Below are 22,361 nucleotides of genomic sequence, written 5' to 3'. Positions count from 1 at the left end.
TGATCACTCCCTCCACATTCTCCCTCACTCTCTCTCTCTCTCTCCCTCTCTCTCTCTCTCTCACCCTCTCCCCCTCTCTCACCTTCTCCCTCTCTGTCTCTCCCTCCCTCTCTCTTTCTCTCCCTCTCTCTCTGTCACTCCCTCTCTCTCACTCACTCTGTCTCTCCATCCCTCTATCTCTCTGTCTCTCTCTCTCTCTCTCTCTCCCACTCTTTCTTTCTCTCTCTCCCTCTCTCTCTAGCCGTCCTTATCCTATTAAGTTAATTAATATTCGTATTCACGCGTTATGTCTCAATATTAAAACACAGTAATATTGTTTTAAGGCTGTACTAGTCATCACCCTATAGTGGATGAACGAGGCCGTCTGGACGCCTCCACCCAGACCACCCCGCCGCGTTATCACCGCGTTTGTTCTACTTACATTATTGTCACACTTCATGTCTGTCAATAAGCTTTAAAGGACTATTTTATGTCCCAAAGTCCAGTCAAGTCCAGCTAAACTATTCTTGGACGACAAATATATTTGCAAGTGCTCCTTGTGTGTGTTCAGTGCTGTGAACGTGGTAATGCACATCTCGCGTGTAATTACAGATGAACACGAACTGGTGAGAAACTCCGAGAACTGACCAGGGTTTGAACGCGCGCGTTTCTAAAAATAGAAAATGCATCTAAAAATGCGAGACTAACAACGCGAGCCACTCGAGTCAAACCACGCGAATTACTTTTATATGACCACAGTCAGGACGCAGTAAGAAAATTCGAGAACGCTTAAAATAATTTGAGTTCTTACATTCTGTAACTTTACTAAAGGGCCTTTTTAAATAGTGATATTTAAAGTGCACGAGTTTAATGTACTGCGCGCTGCGACGAGGCTTCACGAGCTGTAGTGCAAATACGAATTTAAGAAGAAATCCGGGGCGTCGCAAACGATGTCACCTCCGTATATCTTTCTCTCTCCCCCTAACACACACACACACACACACACACGCATACACACACACACACACACACACACACGCACACACACACACACACACACACACACGCATACACACACACACACGCATACACACACACACACACACACACACGCACACACACACACACACACACACACACACGCATACACACACACACACACACACACACACACACACACACACACACACACACACACACACACACACACGCATACACACACACACACACACACACACACGCGCGCGCGCCCGTGTTATAAACGCACCCCCCGTCAGCTCCGCTCAGCGTGCGGCGGTCTGATTCTACAGGCTGCAGTCGCAGCATTGACTGTCGGGTCAAGAGGATCATTAAAAAGAAACCTTGGCCGTTTAAATGCGCGCAGGTACACTGTAGGTCATCTCTAATAGATCGTTTTGGTCAGCAAAGATACGACACTGCAGCTAGAATATATGCAAATGCATTCTAGTTAGGGTGTCTCCCGAATATTGAATATTGGTAGGCTACCATATAAATGTTTAGGCGTGTCTGTTGTATCTTTAACGGTTAAGTTAAATTGCTTGCATGGTGAGTACGAGCTGTGTGGGAGAGAGAGGGGGATGAATAAAAGTTAGAAATTTCAAAAACAGACTCATATTACGACGACCCCTCAGGAGCCACTCGTATATCTTTACTCGTGCTTCATCTTATTTCATCAATGCACAGCAAAGCCAGTCACACACACACACACACACACACACACACACACACACACACACACACACACACACACACACCCACACCCACACACTGAGGCCTTCACACATTGTTCGAGTGAAAAGAAGATTGGATGGTTATCTCATTGCCAAGGCGACCTAGGGAAGGAAAGAAAGACAGAAAGAGAGAGAAAGAAGGAAAGATTTCCTCACACGAAGCGACTTTCAAAGATTAAATAGAAAATTTCAAAGAGCTCTCTTTTTATTTTTAAAGACCTGAGATTACCATAAATGGTGTTCAAAATAGCACCTGTGTGTTTACAAAGGGTTTCTGCGCCTTTACCAGTAGATCTACTGCTCGTGACATGAAGCCACCTGGATACGCCGTCACTACTTTGCCAATATCCATCGATCCATTAGGTTAACCAATCCCAAATACGACAGCTGGATCACAACTTGCACAAAAGTGTGAGATTCTACCTGAACACAATGTTTTAAGCAAAACCAACGTTACACAAGTGGATGCAGTTCCTCGAGTCACCAAGTACTCACTTAACATTCAGAAAACACCTCGTGAACCGCATCCAGACGTCATTTAATAGAAAACACGCAGTATTTAAACCGTAGAAAAAAATAGCTTGTAGATAAGACCAGGGGCTCCAATGTTGACAGATGGCCACGTGTTGCACTACCACTGAATGAAGTATTTTAAATACGGGTCAACTCCAAGTACAGCAGAGTGCCAAGAACGTGACATGTACAAACCAAACCCACAACAGGTCAGAAGGACCTGTAGATGTTTCATCGCTGGTGATCTGCCCCAAGGTGCTAGAAGGGGCCAGGGGCGGATACCGCACATGCATATATCTCCTTTTACCACTTTTTTGTTTTTGTTTTTTAGGAAAACTGTCAAAAACAGAGTTACAACGATTTCTCACAACAGCCAGAACTGAATCCCAAATCACGTTGCATCAGGACAGCTTTGCGTCTTGGCACACAGATGGAGGAGGCTGTTCAAGATATTTCAATTTTAAATTTGATAACTGATTTTGTTTTTTGCATCTATTACCCAAAATAGACACTACACCATAACAGTTAGACCGCGTGTGCATGTAGGTGCATGTTAACACCGACTGACAAAATGTCTTCTATTAGCTGTTCGTGCTCCACTCACACCCCATAGACTTTGCTACCATGTTGCTGCAGTATCCAACAGGAAGTGACCCAACTGGATCTTCTTATACGTGACTTGCCAATGACTTACAGTTTTAGCTTGTAAATAACGTTAATGACTCAAATGGAGCCATTTCTAAAACCTCATGCTGAATCATCATTTATGAAGCGAATGAAGAGAAACACAAATCTGGGATTGAACAATATCCTTAAAAATAATCATGCGTTGCAAATGATCTTTCTCCGGTCAAATTTGTCCCATATTCTTCGATCAGTGTTGATGTTTATGTAATGAGACAGTGATGAAAGACCAGGAGAAAAATCCAATCAAGGATGAGAATTTGCTCCAGGCCAAAACTGCCCCTTCACGTTCACCGAGGCCTGATCTGAATTCTGCTGCTGGTCGCTCCAATCACGTCCAGTCGCCTCCAATCAGGCCGTCAGAGGCTGTTCATGCCAGCAGAAATCAAACCTGGGTGGCGTTGTGTAACGTCGATTTGCCAATGATTGGAAGGATCTCTAACAAAACAAGAGTGACAAATGATGTTTCAAATAATGGAAGAGAGGCTTGGCCCAGCCGGCAGTCTCGGGGGAATTTATTCGTTTATTTATTTTGAGAGGCTTAATCGGCGTATTACGAGAATTTCTGCGTAATGCGACGTATTTTGGCGCATTCACTCAAGTCTTGAATGATGAAAATCAAGAGGGTAAGAGGAGGTTTGGACGTCATGTTTGTTTCTTCCCTGCTAGCCAACTATAGTGATGATGACATTGAAGCTTATAGTAATATTTTTAGAGGTGTCAATTCCAGGTTCAGAAAGTAAAAGTCCCCACCAGGATTTTGCTCAAGCTTGTTAGATTTTCTAATTAGTGCAATCCAGGTAAAATTAGTGGAATCAACACAATCCAGGAAGCCTGAGCAAAATCCTGGTGAGGACTTTTACTTTCTGAACCTGGAATTGACACCTCTGTATTTTTAAAGGGTTGTGTTGGACTAAGCGCTTATACTAATTGTCCCCTTTGCTTAACATCATGTGTTTATGATTTATCAGAAAAAACCCAGAAGAACCTCGTTTCGCTCAGGAATGCGTTTGAAAGGAAAATGCTTTAGTTTTTTTTTACATTTCCATTTCAGCTGGTGTTTAATATCATGCAATCTATTTAAGCTACATCCAGAAATACAGATTTCCTTATGAGGTTTTTTTTGCAACAGTCAAGCCAGACTCAGTGACTTGGCGCTCGACACACACACACACACACACACACACACACACACACACACACACACACACACACACACACACACACACACACACACACACACACACACACACACACACACACACAGATGTTGCTTGAGGATAATAGATATTCTCCACAAGCAATATCTCCATTTACTGTAAGACCATGCAAAACTTAGATGAAGCAGCTGCGCATTACAACAGCTGCCTGGAGCTACAGCTACTCTCTACTGCCACCTGCTGTACAAATACACAATAACAACGTCAATAACCCTAACAATCTTTCAAAAACAAAAACGTACAAAACAAGATTAGCCTTATCAGTAAGGTGGGAGTGAGCCAGCTGATTTTTCAAACCATCTTTGTACTCTGCTCCCTTAGTGGGGTTTTAGTGTAACTCAAGCATCACTTAGGAGATGTGCCACGTAGGCGTTGAATTACAATACACGTGATAAACCTGTACACTTTAATAATCTCAGAGTGATCTCAGAGACAAAACCAACACTACACACACTCCCATGAGTGGCATTACATTCTGCCAGCAGTTCCGTTTGAACAAACATCATTTACATATCAAAAATCACTATGCAGTATTTTTCTTTTTCCAGACAGTACAGTTCTTAAGTGATTCAAGTTAGGGTTCCTGCACAAATTCCCCTCCCACCACCAAAAGTGGAGGGTATCTGTGGATTTCCATCTGTTTTCCAGTCAGTCCTGTGGAGAAACATGATTAAGAAAGAAAGATGCCTGTAGCTGCTCTCAGCTCTGTAGCACAGTGATCCGCTCTGCTCAGGGTCTGCTGGTCTCAAATAACACAACTCCCTACCAGCACAACACACGAACATCTTCGAAGGACACAGTTAACATACAGGGATGACACGAGGGTGGATTTCTATGCTGTAGTCTTTGTGAAGTCATGACACAGGTCTCTGCATAGATGTCATTCACTTTTGTGGCTGTAAAAAATAAATAACAAACAATCAGGAATATGGAAAAGTCCATAATACTCCATGACATCAAATGTCATGAGGTCATATGTCATGACATCATATGTCATGTGGACACGCCACTGTGAAGCTCGTCTGGTCTCTTGTGGGTTCTTTCTTCAAAGCACTCTCCTCAGGTGAGTTTTGCTTGGGTCTGTGAGCTCCACTGTCCACATGGGTAGTGAGCAACAAGTCCATCGACATGCTTCATCTGTCTGTTAGTAGATCAGCTTCAGAAGCCCACAGCTTAAGCCTTCGAATACCAGCCAGCCCCGAAACTTGGTGTTTAAAAATGATTGCGGGTATAAATGGTTGTTGGTATAAATTTGGGGGGAGATGTTGAGGGAAGATGGGTTTGATATAAACTCTGGTCCATATATGTTTTCTTAAGGTGTTCAATAGTCGTCTTTGACTAGTTGAGCCCTCTGACTGACATGTAAAACAACCAATCAGAGACTAATAAGTTTGCTGACTCCTGAGAGTTTGAATCCTAAACAGTCGTGTGAGATATCAATAGCAAACCAAAACCAAACAGCAGAAGTGAACTTGGGAAGCCTGTGGCACACAGAGGGTTGGTCATATGACGTCGCTTTATAATGTTTATTGCCTACTACGTACATCAGGCAGATCTGGAAATCTTTCAGGGCTGGAACGCTCTGAACTTCACTTCCTGGTTCAGAACATTCACTGCTCTCATGGTGTAAAATGCTGCCTGACACACCAAAACTGGTTTCCTAGGGGATGGGTTAAAAAAAAAACCTAGAGAGCCAATGAGAGAAGATCTATGCTCATCATTCCGCTCTCCTCTACCATGGTTACACACAGGTAAACTACAGAAATGTCGTCATGACAACTCGATAACATCGTGGGAAGTTTGTTAGCTAACTAAGAACATGCAATGTCAACTTATCATGCATATTGCATACCATATCCTGGTCCACTAAATAGCTTATCTGACAATTTATGTTAGTCCTCTTCATACCAGTACTGGACTCAGGAACTAGCAAGCATGACCAAGCACTGTAAAGTATTTTTGAAACAGTTAAAAAAACTTTATTTGTGTAGTTTGCATATAGAAAGGATATGTTCTGTGTTAGGGTGTGTGTCTAAAGAGCAGGTGCGTTTGTGTTGGTGAAAGTGTTGGAGCTTTGTGTCTTTATGAGAGGGTGCTGCTGAGGTACATGTTCAGCGCTGGAGTGAAAATGAAGATGGTGCCTAAAACTGACACAGCGAGGAAGACCCACAGGAAGATACGGTCCAGCACCTGGGCCACAAACTTCCAGTCCTGGACCACCTGTAGACACACATGTACACACACACACGCACGGGCACCCACACGCACACATACACACACACACACACACACACACACACACACACACACACACACACACACACACACACACACACACACACACACATTAAAGGATACTGTACCTTACCCAATAATATTAATGTTGCATCTATAGCGGTTTGGAAATCTGATCACATCTAAATCATAAAAATGTATTGAACAAACAGACACAGATAACCAACTGTAAAACTTTCTTACTAGACATTGGGAAAAGCTGACTGTATCTTAAATTAGTGCTTATAGGTAGGCCTGTCACGATAACAAAATTTTCAGAACGATATATTGTTCTAGAAATTATTGCGATAAACGATAATATTGTCATTTTAAAGTGCCATTATAGATTTTTTTCTTGCTTCTGGGCTCCCCAAAGGAGCGTTAAGACAATAATAATATAGTAGCATAATAATACAATTACACCAGTTTGCAGTAATGTAATGTATTGTAAAGCTCATGTATGGGGTCATATTTGAGCTTGACCACATATCTGTAGTGGCAGAGTAAAATGAGATGTCTAATCTCCTTCAGAATGCCATCTTTCACTTCATTATATAAGGTTGGAATGGCAGTTTGGGAGATACAGGATTTCTTTGGCAGTTCATACTGCTTGTCAAATCTTTGCAGCATGTTTATAAATGTTTTCTTTTCGACTGTATTTAACGGCAGCATCTCTTTGGCTATAAAGCGAGTTAAGCCTAGTTTATACTTGATGCGTCGCGAGCGGTGCGAGGGTCTGCGAAAATGACGTAATCGCGGTGGCTCCGGACCGCACGTGCGCGAGGGCCTCGCGCGCTGTTGATTCGCGAGTCGTGCACCTCTCGAATTTTGTAACTTTGCGCGCGCCGCGCCTCAGCGCAATGAACAAAGTCATGTTTGCCGGGTTCATACACCTTTACAAGGTGGAATTCAAGCACCTGTACGTCACTTTCAAGGTCCATTTCAATATTTCCCAGCACGTTAAACTTAAATAAGTTAAATATTTATACGTATACTCGAAATGATTCGCTTTTTTATCACATTATTTAAGGTAAATACATAGGAACAGGTAAATGTTCATTCCCCTGTTTTTGATGGGTATTTCTTTATACTACCACATATTGTGCGGCAAGTATAAACGCTTCCACCGTTCGCAGAGGTTCGCGAGGTGGGCAAAGTCGCACGCTACGGTCACTATAATAAACAACCATTAAATAATGTGATAAAAAGCGAATTATTTCGAATCATTTCGAGTCCTATTAGCCTCGAATACGTTCTCGCGAGTTAACACATCTCCACCTGTTTGTGTGGAGGCACTGTTATTGACGCATGCGCTCTCCGTGTACTGCACTCATTTCCTAACCGGTAGATGTCGCTCTCTGATCACAGATTCGTCTTCCGTTAAGGGGGGAGGGGCGAGAGAGCAGCACTGCGTGCCTTTCTGAAATCTAACGTAGTTGCGGTTTATTCTCATGTAAACAAATTTGCGCGGAAACCCAATGGCCAATTATCGACATCAGCAAAAATGATCGCAGTTTAAAAAATTATCATACGATAAGTCGATAATGTAATTATCGCGACAGGCCTACTTATAGGCACTCTAATGCAGTAGCTGGAACACTGACGCTACCTCTCTGATGAAGTGCTCCTTCCTAATGTGCTTGGATATGTAGCGCACTGAGCTGGTGGCCTTCTCCAGCATGGCCAGCCAGGCCTCGTGTTCGTCCTCCCTCCCGGCCGGCCCGCCCGCTCCCCACCGGTGCCCCCTCCTGGCCGCCCGCTTCGGCTCTGGGCTGCAGGGCTCGGCGTCCGGGCACCGGTAGCGGTCGGCATGGTCGCGCATACACAGCAGCCGTGGCAGCCTGTGCAGGAAGAGGCTGCGCACCCACGGCGCCATCTGGTGGTAGGTCGCGGACGAGCGGTGGTGCACGTTGATGACGAAGACGGTGACGATGATGGAGAAGGTGACGAAGATCATGATGAAGAGCAGGTACTCGCCGATGAGCGGGATGACCTTGGACGAGGAGGGGATGATCTCTTCGATGACCAGCAGGAAGACGGTGAGTGAGACCAGCACGGAGGTGGAGAGAGAGAGCTTCTCGCCCTCGTCGGACGGCAGGTAGAACACCAGCACGGTGAGGAAGGAGAGGCCCAGGCACGGCACGATGAGGAAGAGCGTGTAGAAGAGAGGAAGACGCTTGAGGATGAAGGAGTACGAGACGAAGGGGTAGGAGTAGACGCCGTCGCGCCGGCTGCCACGGCGACCTGCCGCGTCCAGGATCTCCCACTCGCCGTTGTCGAAGAAGTCCTTGCGGTCCACGTGGGGCGCCACCAGAACCAGGTCCACCATGGCACCATCGTACGTCCACGAGCCGAACTTCATGGAGCAGTTCTGCCGGTCGAATGGGAAGAAGGTCACGTCCATGGTGCAGGAGGACTTGTAGCTGGCCGGCGGCGTCCACGTGACTGTGCCGTTGTACTTCACAATGACTTTGGTCATCAGGGAACCCTCAAAACGCCCGTCGGCACTGAGAGAAGGAGAGAGTAAACACTTAGACTGTATATATATATCCATGGAGATCAAATGTCCCCACAAGAACAGGAATTTGTGACCTTTTGGAAACAACCATGAAGGTCCCAACGACGATAGTAAACAAGACTGTGTGTGAGGGTGGGGTGTGTAGTTTTTGGTAATGGAGTTTTGAGCAGTTAAAAGTTGTGGGCCACACTTCTCATAGAGGACAATGTCAGGCAGCCAGATGTTCTCTGAGGGCACTCTGATGGAAGTAATTCCCCCATAATCCTCTGGGTTCCAGCGTAGCTTGCAGTCAGTCCACTCCTGCAGAGAAAGAGGAATCATTATAGCAGAATATTGTTGACCGGAAAGTTGATATATATTATATAGTTTATAGATTTATATAGTTTATGTATTTATATAAATAACTATAAGACCTAAAGTCTGTACCTGCCACAGCCAGACATTGGTAGTCATCAACTGGTTCTTTTCATCCTACAGAGAGAGAGAGAGAGAGAGAGAGAGAGAGAGAGAGAGAGAGAGAGAGAGAGAGAGAGAGAGAGAGAGAGAGAGAGAATAAATGTCTAAATAAACATGTAATAATGATAGAAATCTGATAGAGAACTGGATGAATGATGCACTGTTTAGTTCTCAAATAGAAAAATGCTTATAGTTAATGTTTATAAAAAAACATCAACTATAAATGTTTATAGATTAATGTTAAAATATTTTAATTAATTACCAATGATTTCATGTTGGTCATTATAGTAACATGTAATATGATGCACTATTTGATTATTTTAATAATAAAAAAAGTTTTATTTAGTTATTTAGCACAGACATACATATCGACGAGATTAGACTTCAGGGTTCATCATTCAACAGAGGTTGAGCGAGGTGTAGACCAGAGCTATTTACATGTCATTACCACCAGAGGGCACCAAAGAGCCACAAAACGTGCAATACTCACAAAATCCCACCTGAATCCTTATTCATTAAATTCAATTCACAGATTTGAACCTAAATTCAAGCTCATAAACAGTCTGGATTCAGCTGGCTATCTATAATGAGGAACTACAAGTGAGGTCTTCTGACCGCAGGTGACTGTGTTATGTGTAAATCTAGGTATGTATTATTCTCTAGAAAATCAAACAAAGGTGTAAAATTGTAAACAGCAGGTCTACAATTCAGAATATACACAATATATAAACATAATATTATTCATAAGAAAAAGTCAATTGAAAATGTGTAGATATTTGTGAGAGCACAAAATCTACTCAACAAGTAATTCTGTAATGAGATTTGAAAAACATGTTTCAAGCACACAAATCTTCCTCTACTGAACACTAATCGAGCAACACAGCAGCGATTTGGAAAAACGCTTCAACTCTGGAGGGAAACGGGCCAGGTTGGTTGTTATGAGCGTCTGTCTGCTCCAGACCAGGATCTCCGCTGTGGCCCAGTGGACGCTGACCAGAGTCTCTCCAGCGCCTGCTGGCCTGGCCCTGTTAATATTTCATCGTCATCAGATTAAACATTTACACGCGAGCGGGAAAAGACCGAGACCTCAGACGAGCACAGTGCAAGACAAATATGTCAGAGACTCAGCAGAAACTAACAGCAAGAGACAGAGGAAGACAAACAGAGAGAGAAGGAAATGTAGACACAGAGAGACAGAGAGGCAGGGGAGACCGAGGGAGACAAACTGAGAGAGAGGGAAACAGAGGGAGACAGATAGAGACAAAAATAGACAGAGAGACAAACAGAGTGAGGGAACAGAGACAAAAAGACAGAGGGAGACAAAGACAAACAGAGAGGGAAACAGAAAGAGACAGTGGGAGACAGATGGAAATACAAAGAGAAAGAAAAAAGATGGAAAGAAAGCAAGCAACAGAGAGATGGAAAGACAAACAGCGCAGTGTGGTATCATCTAGAATCAATACGTGGAATCCTGAGTAGGGCAACAGGAAATATTCGCCCCATTATCAGGAGATGATGACTTCAATCCCTGACGAGAGATTGGCCGTGATTTCAGGAAAGGGGTGGGACATACTCACTCTCCCCTATCAATCACAGCAATACTGGCCAATCACTGGTGTCTGTGAGCTTGCGCATCAGAACGGATGGACAACGTTATACTTTTAGTGTGCTACTCTGCCCCTGAAATTGCAATAGCCAATTTGGTGATTGGCTACATATGTCTTGAAAGAGGCATGTGATAGACCCTCCCTGATTAGCCAATCAGCAGCTCCCTGGTTGTGGGACAAGGAGAGTTACCTGATAGGTATAATAAATGTGGGGGGGGGGGGGGGGGGGTGTGATACTGTGTGTGTTTGCATGCACGTGTCACAAATACACAGACCAGCGGGTGGTATTGTGCCCAGCCAATAAAGCATTTTATTCAGATCACTGGTTGTGTGTGTGTGTGTGTGTGTGTGTGTAGTATACTGTGTATGTAAATGTGCACATGAATCAGGATGCATGTGTCTGTGTCTCTAGCTATAGGGTTATTTTATGACACATCTGTAAAGCCGCTGTGATTATACCACCCCACCATTTCACATCTGATGCACTTAACAAACCCCCAAATCCATTACACACTTCACTTCTCTCTCTCTCTCTTCCTCTCTTTCTCTCTCACTCAGGCCATCTTAAGAGCGTCTGCCATGCTGCGTCCACACATGTGTGGAAGTGTTTGTGTTCGTGTGTTTACGTATTTGAAAATTTGTGCACGCGTGTGGTTATGTTTGCGTGTTTATGCATGTATATGTGCATATGTGCACACGTGTGGTTATGCTTGCATGTATATGTGCATATGTGCACACAGATCCACAGTGATGTGTGTGTGAATGTGTGTGTCTCAACACTCGGCACTCACTCAAACACTGTCCTCATTACCACAGCAGGTCACTGAACCATTTTCTAAAACTGCCCCTACACTGGTCTGTAGGGTAACTGCTACCGCCATGTGCTCTCCACCCTGGAGCTGTCTCATTGGCTCTGTGGTAACCGGAACACTCCGGAACGCTCCGGAATGCTCCAGAGGCTTTAAGGGGCTTTGACTCGTCGGGTTCATCACGCCACCTCTGACTCAGAGCTCGCTGGAGTCGCCACGGAGACACAGGGCTGGCCGAACCAAGCCATGCTTTAACAGAGGTTGCCCACAGCAACAAGGAGCTGCCGCACAGACACCTCATGTCCAATAGGGGGCGTGTGGCTCCATCGTCAATCCACAATCAACCATTTGATTAGTTGCATGGAGTGTGTGCGGCTTTACTGAACAATAAGGGTCAGCCGTCAGCAGCTGATTGGATGGTGCAAACTGAAAGACAAACGAAAACTGCCAGTTACATAAAAAATTAGCCAAAAATTGAAAGGTTGATGACTTCTAAATCATTTCAGAACAGTAACTCCATCTATATCTGTTTATATCTGTTACTTCCTCTCTAACATCAAAATTTGCATTTTTATGGCAAGAATTAGCAGGAGCCCAAACGCAAACACAACACCTTCAGATGTTCCTGCCACCACAGAAATGCACCTTTCAAATAAATCTGCCAATTAGGGGTGTATTCAACTAAGGATTTTCATAGTCGAATCTGATTCGTCAGCTTTTCCCTTTAGTCGACTAATAGTCGAATCGGGTTTATTTTTATGTTATTTAGAGCACCTTAAACGGGATCCCGTTCTCATTCAGGACTTTTTTCCTCTACAAAGTAAAAACCTAAAACACTCAGATAAATGAATAAACACGGTAGGTTGGCTTTATTCAGCTTTTATTTATTTAATTACTTATTTTTTATGAAACGTTAGAGAACACCGTCAATGGGCATTGCGCATATCGAACTGTCAGACAGGCACTCTGCAAAATGTCAAAAATATTTTAAATAAAATATGCCTGCCTGAAAATATAAAAAAATAGACACACAACAGCAAAAAATATAAGGAAAGGTTCAAGTAACGGGGTTTAAAAGCAAACAAAAAAAAATGTTTATAGGCCTACATGCCGAGACGCACCGCGACGAGACGAGATGACACCGAAACGACAAACGGCTGAACTGTTTTTTTTCGCCTCACGCGTTTTAAATGGTATTCCATGTTGGTTGTTGTCGTGCGAAATGAAAGACGTTGATGACATAACTTGCACTTTACTTTGTTTGATTCATCTTTATCTTTTTCAAAATACTTTTTAAGTTTTTTAGTAGCCGTTATAATCTCGATAGATGCTGCGTATTCTGTAGCGTGTTCAGCTCCGCTCATTTGGATTGTGCAACTGCAGGGTATGATTTATTAATGTGTAGTAAGGAATATGCCAATTGTTAATGCGCAAACATAATTTTTAAATATTTATTAACATAAATTAGGATGATTTTATTTGACAAAAGGCTATATATAACGAAAACAAAGACATTTCATGTAACAACTAATGCTTAGCAGCATCCTTGGGCACCTCCATGCTGTTAGAATGGTACATTCGACTATGACGTTCATAGTCGACTAGAGGGTATAGTCGACTATAGTCGAATCAGCGACTATTGCAGGTCACCCCTACTGCCAATTAAATAAATGGGTACAGGATTTTGGGTAATGATTTTCTCTCTCTCTCTCGCACACAAACACACCCAAAGATAAGAACACACACACACACACACACACACACACACACACACACACACACACAACACACACACCAACACATAAGAACACACACACACCAACACACCCAAAGATAAGAACACACGCACTCACACACACACACACCCAAAGATAAGAACACACACACACACACCAACACAATAAGGAGCGTATGGTGCTGTGGGAACGGTCACCATGGTTTCACCACCAGTCTCGTCTCTTATGAGGACATGTTGCATGTGCACAACACACTTTCATGGCCGGAGTGGGCCACTTTTTCAGCCCGGGAGTTTCATGCGCAAATCCGGCCCAAAATTATTTTTCCATCCCAATCGGCCCAAACTAGAGACTGACATGAGCCGGCCCATCGGGAATCCTCCCGAATCTCCCGATTAGCCACTCCGGCTCTGCACACTTTATAACAGCGTCAACACTGTTCAGCTGTTGACAAGCAAACGGGAAATAAACACATTTTAAATTAGCCAGACAATTATATTTAACAAGGAGCTAGAGTTATTTGTGAACAAATCAATACGAAAACCTAACTGCTTAGGTTAGCCAACAGAAAGTGGGCATGTTGGCTAAGATAACGACTGAACACAGTTCTGGGATCAGTGGAGGCTACAGACTTCAGACAGGGCATGTCGCTAATTAGTCAGTGGAATTAGCTGCAACCAATCATGTAGACTCTCATAATTAATTAGCATAAAGCTGAGAAAAGTCAACCCGTCGCCGCCTGTAGCTTGACGATAAATCAGGGCTGATAATTGCCAGTTCTCACCGGAAATAAATAGATGTGTGTGAATGTATGTTTATAACCACGTACGTATCAGAATACGCTGAAATCCAAAGTGTAATAATGTAGTCACAAATACGTGGGTTCAGGGGAGAGGAGATCAGGAGCGCCCCCTGCTGGCCACAAACCACTGGCTGAACAAACACCTCATGCCTTAAACACATTCTTTCCCTGTTTGACACCGAAGTGATGGTGGCCCATTCTAGGTAGGTAATCAGGACTCTTGAACACAACCACGAACCTCGAAACCCAGCAGCACCCGAAAAAAATCACGGAATAGAAACCAGAATGGTTCAGCTGTGACTGCAGTGAGAAGACACAAGGTGAGTAAATATTGTATTTGGCTGTAAAAAAAATGTTTTTTGTTCAGAACCCCCAGACATAACTTTGCTTGAAGCCCCAGAAATGCCAAAACCGCCCCTGGCAGTGTGATACATTCTCTATGTAGTTGTGCTTATCTGAATACCCAGCTCACTTCCAACTGTGTGTGTGTGTGTGTGTGTGTGTGTGTGTGTGTGTGTTTAGAAGTACACATGGAAAAAGCTGGTCTCCATATCTATCCATATATATATGTATATATACACATACACACACACACACACACACACACACACACACACACTGTTCTTTCGCTTGTTCTCTCAAATCTCAATGTTGCTCAATTATAGTTATTTACATACACTTTAAAGGTAATAAAGAATCTGGATGTGTGTGCACATGCAAGCTTGTGTGTGTGTGTGTGTGTGTGTGTGTGTGTGTATGTGTGTACGTGAGTGTGTATGTGTGTGTGTGTGTATGTGTGTGTGCGTGTGTGTGTATGTGTGTACATGAATGTGTGTGTGTGTGTGAGTGTGTATGTGTGTGTATTTAAGGGAGAGGAAGAGGTTCTCACCACATCCACCAGCTGTGAGATCTTGAGTCCAAAGCGGACGGTGATGGTGTCGTTGGCGTGGAACACCGGCCTCACCCACTTCTGGTAGCCGTGGAAGAGATTCCTCAGCAGCATGTCCTCCAGCTCGGCCAGGGACAGAAGGTCTTCTGGAGCTAGAGAGAGAGAGAGAGATGGAGGAGGAGAGGTACAGAGAGACAGACAGACATGGAGAAAAGGGGAGAGAGGAAGTCAGAGAGAGAGAGAGGGAGAAAGAAGGAGAGACAGAGAGATAAAAGAGAAAATCTCATCTTTCAGAGAAGGGAATCAAGTACTCTTGAAAACGGAACTGTTGTGCAGTTGTCTGTAGTCTGGTAACACTTATGGAAGCCTATCCTGGAATTTTTCGTGTGTGTGTGTGTGTGTATGTGTGTGTGTGTGTGTGTGTGAGAGAGAGAGAGAGAGAAAGAAAAAGATTTTTCTCATGCTGCAATAATCTGTTCAGTTTTCATGAAAATCTGCATATATCAACCAAACAGCTTAAGACACCATGCAAAATTATTCTGGTGAATACATGAATATTTGATTGGCTAGCACCCAGACATTCTCCCAGGACGGACACAGAGCCAAAGAGCAACAGCTGATCCATGGTCCTCTGAGATCATCAGGATGACAAGATTCCCTTGGAGTAAACATCGATCATGATAGAGGAGCTCGAAGCGAGGAACACACACACACACACACATACACACACCTGGTTACACATCTCCACACACACACCTGCACAAACACCATCACACAGACTTAACTTTATCTTCTCTGTCATGCCAGTGAACACAGAATCTGTGTCCTTCCTACCATAATTAAGCACTTGAGTAAATTAATGACATGCAAAATGTAATCCTGATGGTCAAAAACTGCCCCTTAGGACTCACTAATTTCCTTAAAACCAAAGTAATGGTCCATAAACATTTTTGCACACAGTTCGGGCCAAACCAAATCAAAACAGGGGTCTCATGTACACATGGTCAACATACCATTCCGATAGTATGCCATCAATAAAACTTGATCTTTGCTCGAACATCTGTAGACAAGAATGTAGAAATGTAGAAGTTTTTGGTGATCAAAGTGAATTCCCGTGTTTTTCTGTCTATTTGTGGCAGATGTTTCCACGCTGATTTGTTGCTTTAGCAGATGAATGTTGGAGTAGTGACCATGAAACGCTTCTGTCCTCCACATTCCTGTTTACCACATCACACCAACACACCTCACTCTGATCTCCTCACCGTGATCTCCTCACTGTGATCTCCTCACCGTGATCTCTTTGAGATGTACTCACGCCTTCTCACTGTGATCTTCAAAGCACTTTGTAAGTTGCTCTGGATAAGAGTGTCTGCTAAATGCCACAAATGTAAATGTAAATCTTCTCACTGTGATCTCCTCACTGTGATCTCAGTGAGATATGCTCACACCTCCTCACTGTGATTTCAGTAAGAGGAGCTGATACCTCACTGTGATCTCAGTAAGATATGCTCACACCTCCTCACTGTGATCTCCTTACTGTGATCTCAGTGAGATATGCTCACACCTCCTCATTGTGATCTCCTCACTGTGATCTCGGTGACAGAAGCTGAGACCTCACAGAGAACACAGTGAGATGAGACAAGCTCTCACAAAGCTCTCACCTCCTCACTGTGAAAGATCTGAACACACTGTCCACAGTATGAGGAACATGTTCAAGTGGAAGATGCTGATTGGTAACGTTAAAAAGGCCATAAAACTATAGTACCACTGTCTCACACACACACACACACACACACACACACACACACACACACACACACAGGTTTGTGCATGTATGTGTGTATCCATACGTGTGTGTGCACACGTGTGTATCCATCCATAAGTGTGTGTGTGTATCCATGTGTGTGTGTGTGTGTGTGTGTGTGTGTGTGTGAGGTCACAAAGGCTGCTTCCCAGTACAATCTTAAATATGCAGCCTAAAACCTTACTGTTTGAGTAACAGCGAGGGAGAGAGGGAAGGAGAGAGTAAAAGAGAAGGAGAGAGAGAAAGAAAGTGAGAAATATATTGGAGAGAGGTAATGAGAAGAGTGAAATAAGTGATTGAGAGGGAGAAAGAGAACAAGAGAGAAAGGGGGAGAAGGAGAGAGATGAAGATAGAGAGAGAGAGGGAGAGAGCGATGGAGAGAGACGGGGTGTTTGGCCCTCTGATTCACATTACTCAGCTTTATTGGTCCCTGCTGACACCCCCCCCCCCCCCCTCTGAAGGGCAGTGATGTGGTTGTGAGCTGGAGGAGACCCGCATGCTGAGAGCTGTTGGCGTGGCGACAGGGACTCGGCCCGGGTGCATAATGGCGTGGCGAGTGTGTGAGCGACACACACAGCATGCTGAGGCCCTTCGGAAGTTCCTGCAAAGTGTAAAGGTCACGAGGACAGATGGCAGGGCGACGGGCATCCCCACATCTCACTCCTCGGCCTGTGGTAAAGTCCCGGCCAGTATGTGATCGCCAACGGCGTCCTGAACCTCGACAAGTCCAGCGACTGTGACAGGAATGTCCTGCACACAGCTCACTGGACCTGCTGCACACGGCAGGAACCGCACAAGATAAATGACCTCATAAATAAGGACCTGGACCTTCTGTCGTGTTGGACCAATCAGAGAGGGAGGCAGAGAAACGCAGTGAGAGAGTGTGAAAAAGGGATAGAGAGACAGATAGAGAGAGGGACAGATAGAGAGAGGGACAGATAGAGAGACAGAGAGAGTGAAAAGGAAGCAGACAAATAAAAAGTGCAGACCTGGTAAGCTGGAGGAGAAGAGAGGATGCATTTGTGTGTGTGTGTGTGTGTGTGTGTGTGTGTGTGTGTGTGTGTGTTTAGAAAGGAAACACATTTAGCTAAAGTGTGTTTGTCCATTATCATGAGAGAGTACGACCCAACATCTGTGAATTAAGCCTTCTTTAGCAGACCCGGGTTATTATTATAAAACCTACAGAGAGTGCATACTGACAGCAGGTAAGGGTGTGTGTGTGTGAGATTGAATGTACAGGCACATTTACACATTTACGTATGTATGTATGAATTTGTGTGTGTGACTGCACCTGCATACATGCCCACAAGTACAATGTGAAGAGTATGTATCTATCTCTCTGAATGAACTAACATCACACACACTGTCAGACTGAGACGTCCCCCAACATCACACACCGTTAGACTGAGGCATCCCCTAACATCACACACACCGTCAGACTGAGGCGTCCCCTAACATCACACACACCGTCAGACGGAGACGTCCCCTAACACCACACACACCGTCAGACTGAGATGCCCCCTAACACCACACACCGTCAGACTGAGACGCTCCCTAACACCACACACACCGTCAGACTGAGACGCCCCCTAACACCACACACCGTCAGACTGACGTCCCCTAACACCACACACACCGTCAGACTTAGACGTCCCCTAACATCACACACACCGTCAGACTGAGACGTCCCCCAACACCACACACACCGTCAGACTGAGAAGTCCCCTAACATCACACACACCGTCAGACTGAGGCGTCCCCCAACACCACACACACCGTCAGACCAAGACATTCCCTAACATCACACACCGTCAGACTTAGACATCCCCTAACATCACACACACCGTCAGACTGAGGCGTCCCCCAACATCACACACACCGTCAGACTGAGGCGTCCCCCAACATCACACACACCGTCAGACTGAGACGTCCCCCAACACCACACACACCGTCAGACTGAGGCGTCCCCTAACACCACACACACCCTCAGACCGAGACGTCCCCTAACATCACACACACCGTCAGACTGAGACGTCCCCTAACATCACACACACCCTCAGACCGAGACGTCCCCTAACACCACACACACCGTCAGACCGAGACGTCCCCTAACACCACACACACCCTCAGACCGAGACGTCCTGTGCTCACTGTTAGACATTAGCAGGTTCAGGTGAGGCCCTGCTGGAGCAGTTTAAGCTCAATCAACTTGTGAGGAGCACGACCCCACGGCAACCCGCCAGTGACCCCACAGTGACCCCTGCACCTGTCACATGTGGACTGACACCAAGGCAACAACAACAAAAACAACTGAGTAGAAAAACGCCAAGTGTCTGAGCCTGGATAAATGACCCCATAACAGACTCGTTAACATTCACACCAGCTTGTGTGTTACATATTCAGGTTTGCTGTGCCGTGTGTTTGCAGAGTTTCGTGAAACGGAATTGGACTTGGCTGGACGCAGGCCAGACAGCTGGGTGGGTTTGGGGGTGCAAGGAGTGTTCTGACGGCGCTCGCGCCCTGAACGCGTGTGTGCGCGCGTGATCCCGCCTGTGTTCGCGCGCACTGATCTCCCTGCTGACAGGCCAGATAAATTATCACGTGCAGCGCTTCCATTTTCAAATTAAACCGAGTTAAAGTGGCCCACACCTCTCAGAGCAGCGGTACTGATCACATTTGGCTGCTCTCACACACACACACACACACAAAAGTCGCGTGCTACCTTTTATGAAATATCAAGGGACATGTTTAAAATATTAGTTTTGATTTATAGGAACATCAGAAAACTCATGAAAATCGAGGTTAAACGATTTTAAAAGTACTGAAGTGGGAGTTTAAACGCCAGTGAAGCAACTCACACGGTTCCTGCACTGTGATGTCGGAGAATGTGAAGCTACAAGCAGAAACTGAACATGAAGGATTAAGGATTAAAGGGTGTGATGTACACCTCAGGTCCACCTACACACGCTTCCCCTTCACGTTAGTGTCCTACTACACGCCGTTTACACACCACACCTGTACGGGGCTCACAGATGTTTGACATGGCAGCGTTAAGAGTTCACCTACCTTCCGTCGTGGCATACGCGGTCGCAAACACCAAGCAGAAGGCGTTCATCGTTAACTTCATCTTGTTTGTTATCCACGACCGTTTCCACCACCAAACGATATTAATTCATTCTGATCAGTCGACGTCGACTACAGCAGCAGCGCCGTATTCCCGTGAGATTGTAAATATAAAGACACGGTCTGCTGGAGATCTTAAGAGCTGCAGGCACCGCCAATGCACCTGTTCGGTAAACGAGTAATTACAGTAGGTTTACACGCCTCTATCCGGTAGAACACGCCGGTACCGACAGTCCCGTCCGCTGGGGTGGATGCTCGTCGGTGAAGATGCAGTGAATACGGCGAGGAGACCGGACAAGAGCACGAGGGAGGGGACGAGAGAGGAGCCGTGGACAAACGAGACAGAACGAAAGAAAAATGATCAAATCGCACGTTAATTCTTAATAATTATCTTACACCAATTCGTAACCTTGGCGTCATTTTTATAGCTGAGGAAATTGATCAGAGCTGTAGCTGCACTTTGGTGATTAGGGGTGTGAAACCACCAAGCGGCCAACACACAGAGTAGAGACCACAGAAACGTAGCGGTCCGAGACCTGAATCAGCTCAACTGTAAGGGACGGAGACAGCGGTCAGTTATGACTGTAGAAGTGGACAGGACGGAGGGGGACAGAGACACTCACGAGTCTGGAAGACACATCAACTCTCAAAACGCCTGGTACATTAAGACAGTGGGCGGGTGGACAGGTTATATCACACATCAGGGTATTTGGAATATTTTATGATAGTGCATATGGGTCATATAAACCTACAGAGAGCTTTAGTAAGAGACAATGTAACAGAAACAGACCTGTGTGAGTGTTTAAAGATTACAATAGTTTACTGAGAGATAATGGGTGAATGAAAGGGCCCATACGTGAATAAGATTTAAAACTGACAAGTGTGTTTGTGTGTGTGTGAGAGAGAGTGTGTACAGTGTACAGACTTTTCTCTGAATACATTTGTGTGTATTTTCCTGGTGGGCCACTAGGGAGCTCCATACTAATGGGCTTTAAACACACACATGCACACACACACACACACACACACACACACACACACAGGGAGACATGTCAATATTAGCCCGTGTGAAGAAAATTATTCAGAGTTCATTTATGAAAAATGTGAGTAATGAAGCTCAACCAGTTAATCAGAGAGAGAGAACACAGCACCTGATCTCTCTAGTTTACTGCCAAATTCATCACACACACACACACACACACACACACACACACACACACACACACACACACACACACACACACACACAACAGTCTGGAAATGAGAGAGAGAAGATACAATTGGCAGAGTGAAAGGGAGAAAAATGAGAATGAAACACGAGACCCAAATGAAGTGAACATTTGAGGATCAAGGTGGGACGCACTTTAGTGAGAACAGGAGGAAGCAGAGATTTAAGAGCAGGACAGAGTGATAAGATGAAAGAGAATTAGCAGTGAGATGGGGAACAAGATATAAGGAGGGAGAGAGAGGGGGATGGGGAAGAGAGAGAGAGAGAGAGAGAGCTGTAGCTGAGGCAGCAGTTTGTAAGGGCTAGAATTGCACAGAAGTGTGTGTGTGTGTGTGTGTGTGTGTGTGTGTGTGTGTGTGTGTGTGTGGGTGTGGGTGTGTGTGTGGAGGGTGGGGGTGGGTGCATGTTTACATGCACGTGTGTTGCCTCCCAGGCAAAACACAACATTGCACTTTCTCTCCAAGACACACACACACACACACACACACACACACACACACACACACACACACACACACACACACACACACACAGACCACAGGGAAAAGAAGATTCTGAAGAGCCAATTGAACATTAAGATCAAAGCCATAAACACTTAGACCCTGCCAGACATTAGATACCCCAGCAGACACACGCTGGCCAGAAGAGCTGTTGACATTAACATCAGAAAACTCCCACAATGCACAGGGCTCATCACCCAAGATCTAACACCCAAAGGCTATATGTCAGGCGGGGAGGGGGAGGGGCCAAATAGATCCACCATCCACAGGGTGAGACACGGCACATGCAGGAATGACTGCAATATCCGCATGTGGGTACATACGGGTCAAGTCTGCCATGCTACAGGGCACATGGGAGATATAAATAGTTGTGGACCAGCCAGATGTCACAACAGTGAACAGATGCAGAAAGCAGCAGTTTTAATAGATGGTAATGGTTGGAATACACACACACACACACACACACAC

General features: G+C 45.0%; 1 protein-coding gene across 2 annotated transcripts; it reads right to left on the bottom strand.

Moving 5' to 3' along the window:
• Positions 1-3,811: 3,811 nt before the first annotated feature.
• chrnb3a (cholinergic receptor nicotinic beta 3 subunit a) lies at positions 3,812-20,669 on the bottom strand. 2 transcript variants are annotated; one of them, XM_077017672.1, is made up of 6 exons: positions 20,109-20,669; positions 15,239-15,390; positions 9,366-9,410; positions 9,130-9,239; positions 8,031-8,928; positions 3,815-6,367 (listed from the first exon to the last, which is right to left on the bottom strand). In XM_077017672.1, the coding sequence occupies exons 1-6, from the start codon at positions 20,167-20,169 to the stop codon at positions 6,230-6,232; spliced, it is 1,404 nt and encodes a 467-aa protein (XP_076873787.1). In that variant the 5' UTR covers positions 20,170-20,669; the 3' UTR covers positions 3,815-6,229. The 2 variants fall into 2 exon arrangements, with proteins under 2 accessions (XP_076873779.1, XP_076873787.1); XM_077017664.1 differs by having other exon boundaries at positions 3,812-6,367; positions 8,031-9,239.
• Between the last annotated feature and the right edge of the window lie 1,692 nt (positions 20,670-22,361).

The sequence above is a fragment of the Brachyhypopomus gauderio genome, chromosome 1 (genome assembly GCF_052324685.1).
Source record: "Brachyhypopomus gauderio isolate BG-103 chromosome 1, BGAUD_0.2, whole genome shotgun sequence".
Taxonomy (NCBI): domain Eukaryota; kingdom Metazoa; phylum Chordata; class Actinopteri; order Gymnotiformes; family Hypopomidae; genus Brachyhypopomus; species Brachyhypopomus gauderio.
Note: the sequence above shows the minus strand (reverse complement) of the source record. Positions and strands in the feature narration are given on the sequence as shown.